The 14,403-nt window shown below is 39.3% G+C and overlaps 1 protein-coding gene across 10 annotated transcripts in view; it reads left to right on the top strand.

Moving 5' to 3' along the window:
* The window catches only part of STPG2 (sperm tail PG-rich repeat containing 2), a 407,796-nt gene that overhangs the window by 360,134 nt on the left and 33,259 nt on the right, over window positions 1-14,403 (top strand). For 7 of the 10 annotated variants that reach the window (XM_073340740.1, XM_073340747.1, XM_073340741.1 and 4 more), the window contains one exon: window positions 2,018-2,481. The exons of the other annotated variants lie outside the window; for them this stretch is intronic. In XM_073340740.1, the coding sequence (XP_073196841.1) occupies window positions 2,018-2,323 (306 nt within the window). In that variant the 3' untranslated portion in view covers window positions 2,324-2,481. Of the gene's footprint in view, window positions 1-2,017; window positions 2,482-14,403 lie in introns of those variants that run through there. 10 annotated transcript variants of the gene reach the window in all.

Below are 14,403 nucleotides of genomic sequence, written 5' to 3'. Positions count from 1 at the left end.
GGGAAGCAAGAAAGGGACATGGAGGAGGAGGTAACACCTAAGGCCATATCCTTCTCTTCCCTGGATGAAGCGTTCACTACCTTTCATGGCATATGACTTCCACTTGTTTCAGGAGCTGGTGAAAAGAGTGGCAGACATACCACTGGAGGAGATCAAAGACACACACCACCAGCTCATCGACATCCTTCACTCTTCCTCCTCATTGAAAATCGCCCTCCCAATCAATGAGGCTCTCCTAGACCCAGCTGAGACAATGTGGCAAACCCCAACATCAGTAGCCCCCACGTACAAGGGGGCAGACAAAAATATTATGTCCCCACAAAGGAATCCTTGCACAAGATCTATCTCCTCATCTGTGGCCTTCTTTAAGGATGTCCCCATCTCAGAGATCTGCAGAGTGGTTATATGGGCACCTTTGTGGAACATTGTGCAGTTGCTGGGGACTCTGCTTCTATGCCATCTTCAGCTCCACAGTACTATCATCGGAGCAATAGTTAGCACACCTCAGAGGGAAAGGGACAAAATAACCTATGTGCACCCCTATCCTGATGTATGTGACACTTGGTGTAAGCTAGTGCCTTGGAACTGCTCTAATTTATTCTTATCTGCCTTTGGTGCCAAGGGATCATTACAGCAGGAAGGCATTACTAGGACCTAGGAATAACCCGCAGCCACATCCCTTTTGTCTCAGCTATACCCACTTTCCATGGGACCAGTAGGGGAGTAGCACAGGAGCCACTGAAGTGGTTCTATTTCACCGGGAGGTTTGCCTACAGTGGAAATCCAGTTTTGGTGGGATAATACCGCAGGGGACTGGATCTGAGGTTTTTACAGCTATTCTGTGCTGTCAGTGGTGCAAATTAGCCAGAGCAGGGGCCAAGATCTGGTCCTCAGTCTAGACTATTTAGCTATAACCTATTTATATGTAGCCTATTTCCCCTTGTTTTTTCCTACCCCCGCCCCCAGACGTTCTGGTTAAACTTGGATTTAAACTTGTAGAGTGGTCAGTTTGGATGAGCTATTGCCAGCAGGAGAGTGAGTGTGTGTGTGTGTGTGTGTGTGTGTGTGTGTGTCCCCGGGAAAAAAAAAAAAGGGAACGGTGGGGTGAGAGAGCCTGGATTTGTGCTGGACATGGCCCACCTTGATTACCACGCACATTGTAGGGAGAGTGGTCACTTTGGATGAGCTATTACCAGCAGGAGAGTGAGTTTGTGTGTGTGTTTTTTGGAGGGGGGTGAGGGGGTGAGAGAACCTGGATTTGTGCAGGAAATGGCCCACCTTGATTATCATGCACATTGTGTAGCGAGTTGTCACTTTGGATGGGCTATTACCAGCAGGAGAGTGAGTTTGTGTGTGTGTGTGGGGGGGGGGAGGGGGAGAAAACCTGGATTTGTGCTGGAAATGGCCCAACTTGATGATCACTTTAGATAAGCTATTACCAGCAGGACAGTGGGGTGGGAGGAGGTATTGTTTTATGATCTCTGTGTGTATATAAAGTCTGCTGCAGTTTCCACGGTATGCATCCGATGAAGTGAGCTGTAGCTCACGAAAGCTCATGCTCAAATAAATTGGTTAGTCTCTAAGGTGCCACAAGTACTCCTTTTCTTTTAGCTATAACAAAGTTTTGTCATAGACCTCAGTGAGAGCAATTTCATGCCCATCGTAAGAACTACAATAACTGTAAACTCTCCTCACTGTTGATTGCTCATATCAAATGAACTTACACTGGACAAACTTTTTCCCCATTCTGTTCTATCTGTAATTTTATATATATACATATATATGTAGCATACTTAAGAAAAATACATTTAACATTATGAAAAAGAACAATTCTATATTACAATTGTCGTACTTCTGCATAGAAGCCTTCCAGAGAGAGATTTGTGAACCTTGCTATTTCAATTTCTCTATATTTATTTTATATTTTATTTCCTGATTTATCCAAAGAAGCTCCCCAATTTACACTCATGTTTCGCTGAGATTTTTTTCCTGGCAATTATTTCATTTGTTGTTCTAGATTGTCTTGATAGTCTGCACTGTTATGAGACCCACACCTCTCTGTGAAACAGTCCATCCCCAGAAGCTGAAAAGAAACCACCTCAAGGCAATATATAAACACTGTTTTTATTTCCATGGCTTCAGTTTTAAATTAGCTCATGATAGACATGTTTTGTATGTCAAAGGTTTGTGTTCTATGATGTCAGAATATATAATTTACAAATTAAAGAGCATGTTTATCGGTGTGCAGTTCATGTGTCATAGTCTTCATGGAGTGAACTGCTTAGAACTTGACATGCATTTTGTGTGCTACAAAGAATTATGATCCACTGCAGTAATGGAGCAGTTGATGATACAGCTTTTAATGTTGTACTGCACGGATATTCCCAGTGTGAAGCGGAAGCTATTTTAAAATATGTCTCAATGTTAATTTTAGCTATTATGTTACTGTCGAGTTAGAATGCTATCTTTAGGTAAGGAAGTCAGGATAATACATATATATATACACTTTTGCTCTACATTCTTGCTATGTGGTGTCTCTTCTTTGTTAAGTCCATTTTGAAGTTTTCTGGTCTTTTATGTAAACTCACTCCACATTCTTAGTTGTTTTTGTAAATGTATTTAACAAAACTACTATACAACAATACAGGCACTTGGATCATCTGTTCTCCAGCAATCTTAGTTTGGTTCAACATCAACAGAATAAATTAGCTATGTACATCTTAAATCTCTGTATGTGTACTTGTTTATTCTTATTTGATGTGTGCTGGAATCACTTCATCTGTGTACTTCTAATCCAAGCGGTTAACCATCCTTGTGGCTCTTCAGTTCCCTATGATATATTTTGATTGGGTTTATTTTTGAAGGTTTGCCTTGCACATTGGCTTTTCAACATTAAAATAGTTCCGTTGGTCTTTGATTTAACATACAAACCTTTGATACATTTTCTTGTTATTTGTTACTTGTGGTCATTAATCAGCATTCTTTATTTAAAATAAACACATATTAGCAAGATACTTTTTGGTCACAAGCTCCTAGCAATTGAACTTCCTCTTAAGATGAACTACCATGGCTGCTACTCTGAAATTTGTCATCCAAGAGGTCTGTGTAAAACTCTTTTCTATGGAGTTACACTGAATCTTTTCATCCTTTTCTTTATGTATGTTTGATTTCCTATCCAAAGGGCTGTTATTTCTAAAATCTCTGAATGAACTAATGTAACATAATCTGATAATTTTAAACACTCATTCCATTTTGTCTCTTAACAAGAGAAAATTATTTCATTTTTGTTAACCAAATGCTTGCAGCTTGTTTCTGTCTTGGCCACCAGTTTTTTATTCTTTCTGAAAATGCATCTTCTCAAGAAACAGCTTCTGTTTGCTCTCAGGAATTTAGGCTTGTGTAGCCGATACTGACATGCATAACATTTTTGTTGTTATTAATTATTATTATTACTACTAAATTTCATATTTTATGACTGTGGTCATCAGAGCATGATGTGTCATGATTGCCCCTGGCATATAACAAAGGATTTTTGTGTCATTAGAAAAAAAAAGTGCTTTTTTGAATCTTTTCTTCGGTCTCTTGGTTTTTGGGGCATGGCAGGCAGGCAAATATGATATACACGTGATATGCTGATACTTAAGCTCTTTTTAAAGCTTCTTTTGATTATGGAATTGAGGACAGGTATGCAGTCTGTTCCTACAAAAAGTGTGTGTGCTTTAATTTCTAAAGAGGAGAGGTAAATACATTGTATTTTCTACCATGTATGTGGGCTTAGTACAGCTGCTACAGAGGCATATTATTAAATACTGTATTGTGAAATTATTAAATAGTTTAGTCTCAATTTCTGTATTATCAGAGCACAGTGTATGCTGTGTGTACCTGAAAAGGGAATGTTTGAGAGAGAGGAAACCTATGCTGGTACTTCCTAATACTGAAGTTCAGTGATTCCTTACAGATGTTGCTTACTGTTAAAAAAATTATTGAAAAACAGTAGTTGGGAGAGGAGGGAGCAAATGGCTAGCTAGGAGAGTTTGACATGTGTATATTGGAAAATTGTGTTTCCATATTACATGTTATCACAAATTATCACTTTTTTTATTGTTTAGTTTGTAAACTAGTAGTTTAATCCTGAACTGGATAACATTATCTGTGGGTATCAGCGACTGAGTCTTGGACAATCTGGACTAGTGGCTGGAGCAAGAGTCCAGTTTAGAGCTGACAGGGCAGTTCCAGGAGCAAAGCCAAAGGTTGTAGCCAGGAATCAGAGACCAAAGCCTAAGCCGAAGGTACAGCGGAGGGTCTGAGCCAGGAGCCAGAGTTCAGGAAGGAGCTGGGCTGGAGCAGGAACAGATGCAGGCGGGTGCTGGGGCAAGGCTAGAAATAGTGGAGGTAGGGACAGGACTAAGCAAAAGTGCAGGCTAGGAATGCACTGAGCAGCCACTGGACTTTTTCGTTTTTCTCCTTTTTATGATGAAACAGACTTGACTGAATAGTCTATAGCTGCCACCAACAATAATTCCTCAATACTTGGGAGTTTATATTCTCTCACTCTGCCCTGTGTCTTTCAGGTAATGTAACAAAGCCTTTTTAATAGTACTCTGTTTCCCCAATATTTTTACTAAATAACATAATGTAACTTCTGTTACCTTAAGATATCTGATTCCTCAGAAATCTTTTCCCTTTCTTTAATAAAGTCCTTTCATACCCATAAAAGGTGATCCATTGTTTCTTCCACATTACAGAGTCCATTGGATCTATTTATTGAAAACAAAATTTGTTTAAGCCACAATGGCTGTGTACTTGGGTCCTCAGTGGGTTAGGTGGCCTAGTGGTTAGTATACTTAGTGCCACCTCCCAGTGGGTGGGTATTGCAGTCCAGGTCCTCTTTCACTCAGAGGGGCAGCAAGGTGGACAGATAGCTTGGGTCCCTCCAGTCCAATAGAAGGTGAAAAGAAAAAGAAAAAGGCAACCAAACCATCAGTCCTAATCAGGCTCATCACATGGTCTTATTCCCACAGAGACACTGCTCCGGTGCTCTTATCAGGGCACTTCAGGTTAGGTCTGTCCTACCCTCTTCTGAGCTGGGTTGCTCCCTTTTCAGCCCTGTATCCAGTTGGAGCATGCACTGCAGGGCTGGAGTGAGAATACCTGCACCCAGTACTGCCCTTTAAACTCTTCTGGCCTTGGGTGAGGTTTGTCCACCCCTTCACAGCCCAGTTAGTACTGCTGTTGATGGCTTGTTTTCCCGTCCTCGTTTACTAATTAGTCACTTGTTAACTAATACTTTATCTTCTCCTGTGCTTTTAGTTAGCTCACCATTGTTCAGTTCTAATGGCGTTCCATATATTACACCCTCTTTTTCAGTTAAAGCTGGCAACTTATTTTAACTTCCCCCAGCATTTTAGTTTTTAGCAGCGTATCAACTCTCTCCTTGTTTTTACATTCAGCTAAAGATCTCCATCTCGCAGCCTACTATATTTTTTTAATCCACTCAGCTGCTATCTCAGGGTTAACATTACCTCATTTTATTTCTTTGGCTAGGGATCCTACAATTGTAACTTTCTGCTTCGACTGCCCTCTTTTTCCCCTACGTTGTATCCGTTCTCCCTCTCCAGTAGGCTCTTCTTCAATTTCCAGGGTGACTTCATCTGGGGGTCAGAAAATCCTCTAACTCCCACCAGGCCAGCCCAGGCCAACCCTGCCATTGCACTGCTGCTGCTAGTGAATTTAAGTATCATCTTGCTGACTTCTTCAGTCAATCCGGTGGCATGGTCAATCAGGCAGCTTTTATCAGGGCCAGCTGTGCTCATTGGGTTTCCAGGAGACTGGCTCTGCTGTAGGCTGGACCCCTGTCAGTGAAACAAGAAGTTCACATTTTAAACTAAAGTTTGTAGGAGGTTTAAATACAAAAGGAAAGAAAGCTTAGTCCATGGATGATAAAAAAAAGATAAAAGCCTTTATTTTTCAATCTAACAATACCATACTTATACTTATTAAAGCAATTCTCATTTGCTTTCCTTTCCTATCAAGATGTGAAAAGGCTCTGACCTTCTTGGTAGCTAATCTAACCAGTAGAATATTAGTATCAAGTTTGTTCTGTCCTTATGGCAAAGGTGAAAAACATGAGATGTAACGAAACATATATCAAGCTGCCAAGGTGCAAGCTGGAATCTCTTAATAAAACAAGAGAAATACAGTTCTAATATGTTTCAAAGGTACATTACTACCTTTCATATCATAAATCATACCAAGGCATTTTGTAGTCTTAAAAAAGATTTTCTGTGGACTGTTTTGAAATGTTTCTAAATCAAATGTTAACTGTGCCATTTTACTGAAAATAGGCTGCTGCCAAAATTTAACGTGTATGAAACGCCTGATTTCAGACAGTCATTATGATTAAAAACTGACAGACTTAAAATGTCCTTGGAGCACTTAAAATATTGTTCATGTTGTTGAACTACTTTTTTCATATATTAAAGGTAAACTGAAAAAACTTTAAATATTGATATGTCTATGAATATAAAAATGTTTATGATTTCAAAATCATTGAGGCCAAATCTTGAGGTTCTTGTTCAGTTTTTATTCTTGCTAAATTATCACTGGACTTTAGGATTTGGCTGTAAGAATTTATTGATTTAAATATTTCAACTATTATTAAAAACAGTCAAAAATAACTTTACAGACCGGTTACCTGTATTTCCTCAGCTAAAAATGATGATCATACAGACAGACACCTAAGGAAATTTAAAGGATGCAGTTCTTTGGTCTGATTTTGGGGTCAATGATGCCAAGAAATATTGTAGGGCAAACACAGAACTTTAACTCAGGTCCTGGCAGGCAGATAGCCTTTCAGCTCACCTTTCAACATAATAAAAAAATCGTGATTAGCATGGTCCATTGAAGTCAAGCAGAAAATTTGGCTTTTATACTACCCACAAAAGTTTTAAATTATATTTTTAAAATTAATCAAAATAATCAATAAACTACCACAGGTATGGTGTAATTTTTGTGTGTGTATCAAGAGTGAAAGAAGATACTACACAAACAGTCTGAAAACACACCCAGGAGTGAGTTACATTATTTTACCCATTGTTGCAAAGCTCAAGTGTGTTGTGAGGTCATCGGAATCCCGAGATATATGTGTGTGTATGTGTAGTCCCAACTCAGAAGTTCTCCAGAATTTAGTGCGTCCTCAGAGAAAACACAGCATCAGAGTTGCAAAGAAATGGAGCTATAGAGCACAGCAGTTTCTAGAGTAGATTGCAATGAGATTGTTAAAGGCATAGGGATCAAGGGCCTGATGCTGAGGATACTTGGCCCCTTCCAGGATTGAGTCCCAAATGGAGGCTTGAAGGAAAAGAAATGCTGCTGGGTAGCAGAGAATATGAGAAATATCATACTAAGGCACCTTAGAGACTAACAAATTTATTTGAGCATAAGCTTTCGTGCGCTACAGCCCACTTCATCAGATGTCAGATTTGTGTCCATTTATTATTTTGCGTAGAGACTGTCCAGTTTGGCCAATGTACATGGCAGAGGAACATTGCTGGCACATGATGGCATCTATCACATTGGTAGATGTGCAGGTGAACAAGCCCCTGATGGCGTGGCTGATGTGATTAGGTCCTATGATGGTGTCACTTGAATAGAGATGTGGACACAGTTGACATTGGGCTTTGTTGCAAGGATAGGTTCCTGGGTTAGTGTTTTTGTTGCGTAATGTGTGGTTGCTGGTGAGTATTTGCTTCAGGTTGCGGGGCTGTCTGTAAGCGAGGATTGGTCTGTCTCCCAAGATCTGTGAGAGTGAGGGATCGTCTTTCAGGATAGGTTGTAAATCTTTGATGATGTGCTGGAGAGGTTTTAGTTGGGAGCTGAAGGTGATGGCTAGTGGCGTTTTGTTATTTTCTTTGTTGGGCCTGTCCTGTAGAAGGTGACTTTTGGGTACTCTTCTGGCTCTGTCAATCTGTTTTTTCCCTTCAGCATTTGTGATTCACGTTGCATTGCATATCACAGTAATAGACACGGGTGTGAGAATCTGCAACATGAGAACCGATAGTCCTCAGTGAAGGCTTCAGCTGAGTTTTGCTTCTACTGTTAAAACTGAATCCAATGTTTTTGACAGTGAGACCACTGTTGTTTGGAGCAGAGGTTCCATGGACTATGTCTAAGATTTCCAAAGGGGTCTTCACCTCCATTTGAAATTTAGTAGGGGTCCTTAGAGATGTTTCAATAAGTTTTTTTCACAGACTGGAGCTGGACACCTTCCTAGTCTGGGCACAATCATTTCTCCTGGTACAGCCCTTGTTCCAGCTGAGGTGGTAGCTCATCATGATCACATCAGCCATGCCATCAGTGGCTCTCGTTCACCTGCACATCTACCAATGTGATATATGCCATCATGTGCCAGCAATGCCCCTCTGCCATGTACATTGGCCAAACCGGACAGTCTCTACACAAAATAATAAATGGACACAAATCTGACATCAGGAATCATAAAATTCAAAAAACAGTAGTAGAACACTTCAACCTCTCTGGTCATTCAGTAACAGACTTAAAGGTGGCAATTTTGCCACAGAAAAGTTTCAAAAACAGTCTCCAATGAGAAACTGCTGAACTGGATTTAATTTGCAAACTAGATACCATTAACTTGGGCTTGAATAGAGACTGGGAGTGTCTGGGTCATTTCACAAATTGAATCTATTTCCCCGTGTTAAGTATCCTCACACCTTCTGGTCAACTGTCTGAAATGGGCCATCTTGATTATCACTACAAAAGTTTTTTTTCTCCTGATGATAATAGCTCATCTTAATTAATTAGCCTCAGAGTTGGTATAGCAACTTCCACCTTTTCATGTTCTCTGTATGTATATATATCTTCTTGCTACATGTTCCATTCTATGCATCTGATGAAGTGGCTGTAGCCTATGAAAGCTTATGCTCAAATAAATTTGTTAGTCTCAAAGGTGCCACAAGTACTCCTGTTCTTTTTGCGAAAACAGACTAACACAGCTACTACGCTCAAACCTATCATACTGAGTGACTCAGTTCATAGAACTGATTTACTGAGCTTTTAGCATGGCATGAGAATGATCATTGTTGGAAGGAGAGGAGCGGGATCATGTATTTAATTTCTACTTCATATGAATATTAACCTTAAAAAATAATCCAGGTTAAATTTAGTTAGAGGAGAATAAACTGACTAGCGATTGCTGGGATTTATTTTCCAAACTATTTTTTTCCACTCTTATTAATTTACCATATTTGTGGTATATTAAGCGGGAATTGAAATATCCATCTTGTCCCAAGTTTAATGCTTCTAGACACACATTCAAGATTCATACCATCTGATACCTCTTAAATTGCCTCCTGAATCAGTATTCATTTTATTAATAACTAATCAGAAATGGAACATTTTCTCTTCAAAAGAACTAAACAGAACATAATATCTCACATTCTTTACCTTGTTATGACTTATAACCCTCTTTTACTGAAGCAAAAATAACTAATTGAGACCACCAGTCATCGTTATCAGATGACTGTCTCTTTGTTCCTGCTCATTTTTTTCTAACGGGATTCTTAGCAGACAGTCTGTATCTCAGTGTTTTTGTAGTTTCTTAATTATGCACTGTCAATGTTGAATGGGTGCTTAAGTGATGTCTGAGTATTTACATACTCTTTTGTCACCTTTCTTAACGTTGCATATCTTGTGGAAGACTCCTAATAATTACTGTAATAGTACTTCAGAGAAGTTATGTCAGCCTCCACATACCATTAATGCATTAATGTGTCAAAATAGCAGTGAATGACACAGCTCCAGGCAGTCTTAAAAGCTACTAATGGTAACCCAACTCCAAGGAATTGATTTGTAAGCAACACTAAAGCTATAAAACTTTCTTCCTGATATATAGCTTCACAAAACCCTGTTCTGTTATCCACCTTATTTTTAGTAGATGAGTTACAGCTATTTGAATAAGGGAATAATCTATAAGGACAATGTGCTTGATGTTAGCCTTGTTAGAAGATTACTGATAGCAGAGGTAACAAAGTGACAGAGTAATGAAAATAATTAAATTGTTAACATTGCAAGACAAAGGGCCTCAATCTACTCCATTTTACCAGTATAAATCCAGAGTAAATCAACTGACTATAATAGTTGTTGTTCTGGATTTACACTTGTAGGAACGAAAAAGAATATGGCACAAAACTCTAACATCTGGTATATTTATACTTAGATAAACTTACTGTATGACTAGAATGCGAAATAATTGAGGGTCAACAAGAAAGCGGAAAGGTGAGGAAAGAAAGGAGAAGAAAATATAGTGGGAGGACAACGGGATAGAAAAACAAAGATGAGGAGAAGAGGAAAAAGGCAGGCTGTAACAGAGCCTAGCATCTCTCAGGTTATTTAACTTCCCCATGCTAGAGTCACTGTCCTTTTGGGCCCCTTTGCCCGCCGATCACTACCCCAGTCCTAACTTATCATTCTCAAAGATCCATTTCTTTCTCTGAGTCATCTCTACAGTGATTATCCATTAATTGAGTCTTCACATCTTATTCAACAAATTTATGGACAAATTATCGATCTAGAGATGAAATTACAAAATAAAATAGAAAGTACAAACCAGGCATTTGAGGAAAACGAAGATGATGTTTTTTTTAAATATGCTGTTGTCTTTCCACCACTTTATAACTTAGTTATCAAGTCATCCATTTATATTACCTCCTAAAAATTAATTTGTTTGAGATCATGTGTCTCAGCTTCCCCAGCTTTCCATAATGTATATGGCTATTAGGCCATCTTAACTCCTTCCAAAATAGCATGTGGAGTTCAACTGTATGGGCTTGTTTGCCCATGATATAATGTATTCACATAGAAATGATAAAAAAGAGTCAGAAGTTTAAAACCAAACATTAGATCTTCAGAGGGGGCATGTCAGGGTTCCCCGCCCACTCTGAACTCTGGGGTACAGATGTGGGGACCTGCATGAAAGACCCCCCTAACCTTATATTCTACCAGCTTAGGCTAAAAACTTCCCCAAGGCACAAATTCCTTTCCTTGTCCTTGGGCAGTATTGCTGCCACCACCAAGTGATTTACACAAAATTTCAGGGAAGGGTCACTTGGAATCCCTATCCCTCCAAAATACTCCCCAGTCCCGTTCACCCCCTTTCCTGGGGAGGCTTAAGAATAATATACCAACCAATTGGTTAGCAATGTGAGCACAGACCAGACCCTTTGTCTTCAGGACACTGAAAATCAATCAGGTTCTTAAAAGAAGAACTTTATTTATAAAGAAAAAGTAAAAGAATCACACTTGCAAAATCAGGATGGAAGGTACCTTTACCAGGTAAATAAAAAGATTTAAAATAGAGAGGATTTCCCTCTGGCTTAGCTTCACAGTTACAAAAACAGGAATAAAACTACCTCTGTAGCATAGGAAAATTCACAAGCTAAAACAAAGAATAACCTAATACATTTCTTTGCCTTACTTACAATTTCTGTGATTTTAAATGGGATATTCCAGGTATATTTTTAGGAGATGATGTATCTGCTTGGCTTCTCTCTCTGTCCAGAGAGGGAACAACAAAGAGAGAGCACAAACAAAACCTTCCCCCCCACAGATTTGAAAGTATCTTCTTTCCTCATTGGTCCTTCCAGTCAGGTACCAACTAGGTTATTTGACCTACTTAACCCCTTACAGGTAAGGTGGTTCAGTACAGCTGCCAAGGAGGGATTTTATGCTACCCTTCTCTCTATATTTATGATAGGCCAGGATTTCAGTCTTTATATTCACATATAGTTTACCTATCTGACAGAGTGAGGCGAGGAAAGAAAGTTAAAATAGTAGAAGTAAAAGAGAAATAGAAAGAGGCATAGGAATGAGAAAAGAGGATAGTTAAACTGAATAAGTGATTGAGTCACAAGAAAATAGGAAGAGGAATAAGGCTGAAGAGGGGAAAATAAAAGGAAGAAGAAATAATAAAGGAGGGGAAAGGAAAGGGATTTCTAAAGACCACCACTCAATGTAAAAAATGTAAAGGAATCTTCAGCCAAGATTGTAATGTTCCTTCCTTTCAATATGACATTGTTTCAGATGTCAGAGTAACAATAAGTCACTCAGATGCAACAATTAACCTTAAAATATAGTTCTTATCAATCAAAATCCATGTATAAAGCAGAAGAGAATTTAGACTGGAACCCTCCCCTATATGCAACAGTATCTGTATGTTCTCTTCCACAGCCTTCACCTATGCCTCAGAATCGGGGAGAAACAGAAGTGGGAGTTGGCAGCTTCTGTGAAAAGGAGAAGCTGCTAAGTGAAGTCTGCAACAGTTTTTGCTGGTAGAGCGGAGTTGGGGGAAGGAGCTGGCTCCCTATCCTAGAGGTTAAACTCTCCATCTTTTTTTCTCTTATTTGCCTCTTGAAAGGTATTCAGTAGTCTGAACAGCACCCGGATCTCTCCTCTCATAAAGTAATCCAGGGAATTCAGGGCTCCCCACCTAAAAGCCTAAGGTTCCCATCCCCTTGTTTGTTTTAGATGGGGAAGCAAAGGGGGGAAATATTTAGTCAACCCTAAGGAGAGTGTCCCAACTCTTTGGTCTTTGGCTGTCTGCCCAATGGGTGCTGCTCTGATCTTCTGTCACAAAAGCAGCACCATCTCAGCCTCTGCCTCAACAAGAGAGTAGAAATGGGAGTAGGGAATGAGAAACAGGATCTAAAAATTGCTTAATGTTAAAGACATTTTAAAGCCCAGTTGGGTATTGTCTGAAGCTGCTTCTGCTTTCTGTAAAATATGAGCTGCCTCAACTAAGGTGTGTCCCAAACTTCAAAACAGGAATGGGCAATGGCATTTTGTTGTGGAAAACAAAATACATAGTGGACATGATTAAAAGGCCCATGTTTGCAAATACTTAACACACCACAAAATTTGAGACAGTGTGGTCATCTTCTATCCTAAGCATAGCAAAATTACAGTTTCTCAGATAAACCTGTGTGATAACTGTTGCTAAACAATTACTATCAGTGGTAACACCTGGATTTCATAAACAGAATTATCTGTAGAGAATGTATATCGAAGTATTCTATGAGGAACCAGATTCTTTTTACTTGTTTTCCTCCCCAAATAAGTTGCTGAATTTTGTCAATTTTTCAAGGATTTTTAACCTAAACACACAATATAATTGTTGTAAATAACACTCTTCTTTTCAGTGCTACCATATATAATCTATGTATCCACTTTACTTTTTATTAATATGCTAGACTCTGACAACAATAATGAAGCAGGAATAGACAAATTTAAAGTTATCAGTCTACCTCAGGGATCAGCAACTTTTGGCACGTGGTCCACCAGGGTAAGCCCCCTGGTGGACTGGGCTGGTTGGTTTACCTGCCACATCCACAGGTTCAGCCGATTGCAGCTCCCACTGGCCGCGGTTCGCCGCTCCAGGCCAATAGGGGCTGCGGGAAGCGGCGCGGGCTGACGGATGTGCTCGCTGCCACTTCCTGCAGGGGGCTTACCCTGGTGGGCTGCGGGCCAAAGGTTGCCGATCCCTGGTCTACCTTGTAAACAACACTCAATGTGCAACTCCAGTATCATTAGGGAAGAGCTGTATGCCTGACATCTCATACTGAGATACGACTTTACTTCAAAGTCTTCATTTTAAGATTTAAGCTAACATTTTTCTCAGTTTATTTTCTCAAGTTCTAAAACTTACTCTTAGGAAAAAGAGGAAGTCTCGCAAGGATACATTTAAAAAGGAAACATAATTGGCACAGTGTTACAGCAGGAACAGGCTATGTGCATATTTTAAAGTGACAACAAGAAACCTTAAATAATCTGCTCTTAGGTTTGTGAGATTGAAATGATTGGTGTTTTCTCAGCATGACTATGAAATAACATTAAGTACCTTGCCAGAATTGACTCAGCTTTATATTAAGTGTGCATCATTAATAACTGCCAGCTAATTAATATAGATTGTCATCTGTAAGTGTGAAGTATAGTGTTGTAATTATCAATATTTTAAAAGCTGTTGTTATACAGTATGAATTGAAGTGAGATTTTGGCATCTGGAATGCACAGTCATTACTAATGGGAGGTGTGTGCTATAAATGTCCCAAGGCTGCTGATCTCTCTTACCGACACATTGCCCTGCCTCAAGTCATGGAGTCTTTACTTGCTTAGCCATTTTAGTTCTTATTCTACAATTACTTTCAGCAAAAATCACTCCATTCTGTCCTGGGTCGCCTTCTACGTTAGATAATACCAACTCATCACAAGGAAAAAGAATGGAAAGAGGTGATTCCATGTTCAAATGCTGCAAATGTATGTTATTCTTGTACTAGAAAATATATACTGCTTGTTAATTGCTGTACCACAGCTGGATTTGGGTACTGAGTACTA

This window comes from Lepidochelys kempii, chromosome 4 (genome assembly GCF_965140265.1).
Source record: "Lepidochelys kempii isolate rLepKem1 chromosome 4, rLepKem1.hap2, whole genome shotgun sequence".
NCBI classification, from domain to species: Eukaryota; Metazoa; Chordata; order Testudines; family Cheloniidae; genus Lepidochelys; species Lepidochelys kempii.
The sequence above is the reverse complement of the archived record's forward strand: the minus strand, read 5'-3'. Positions and strand labels throughout refer to the sequence as shown.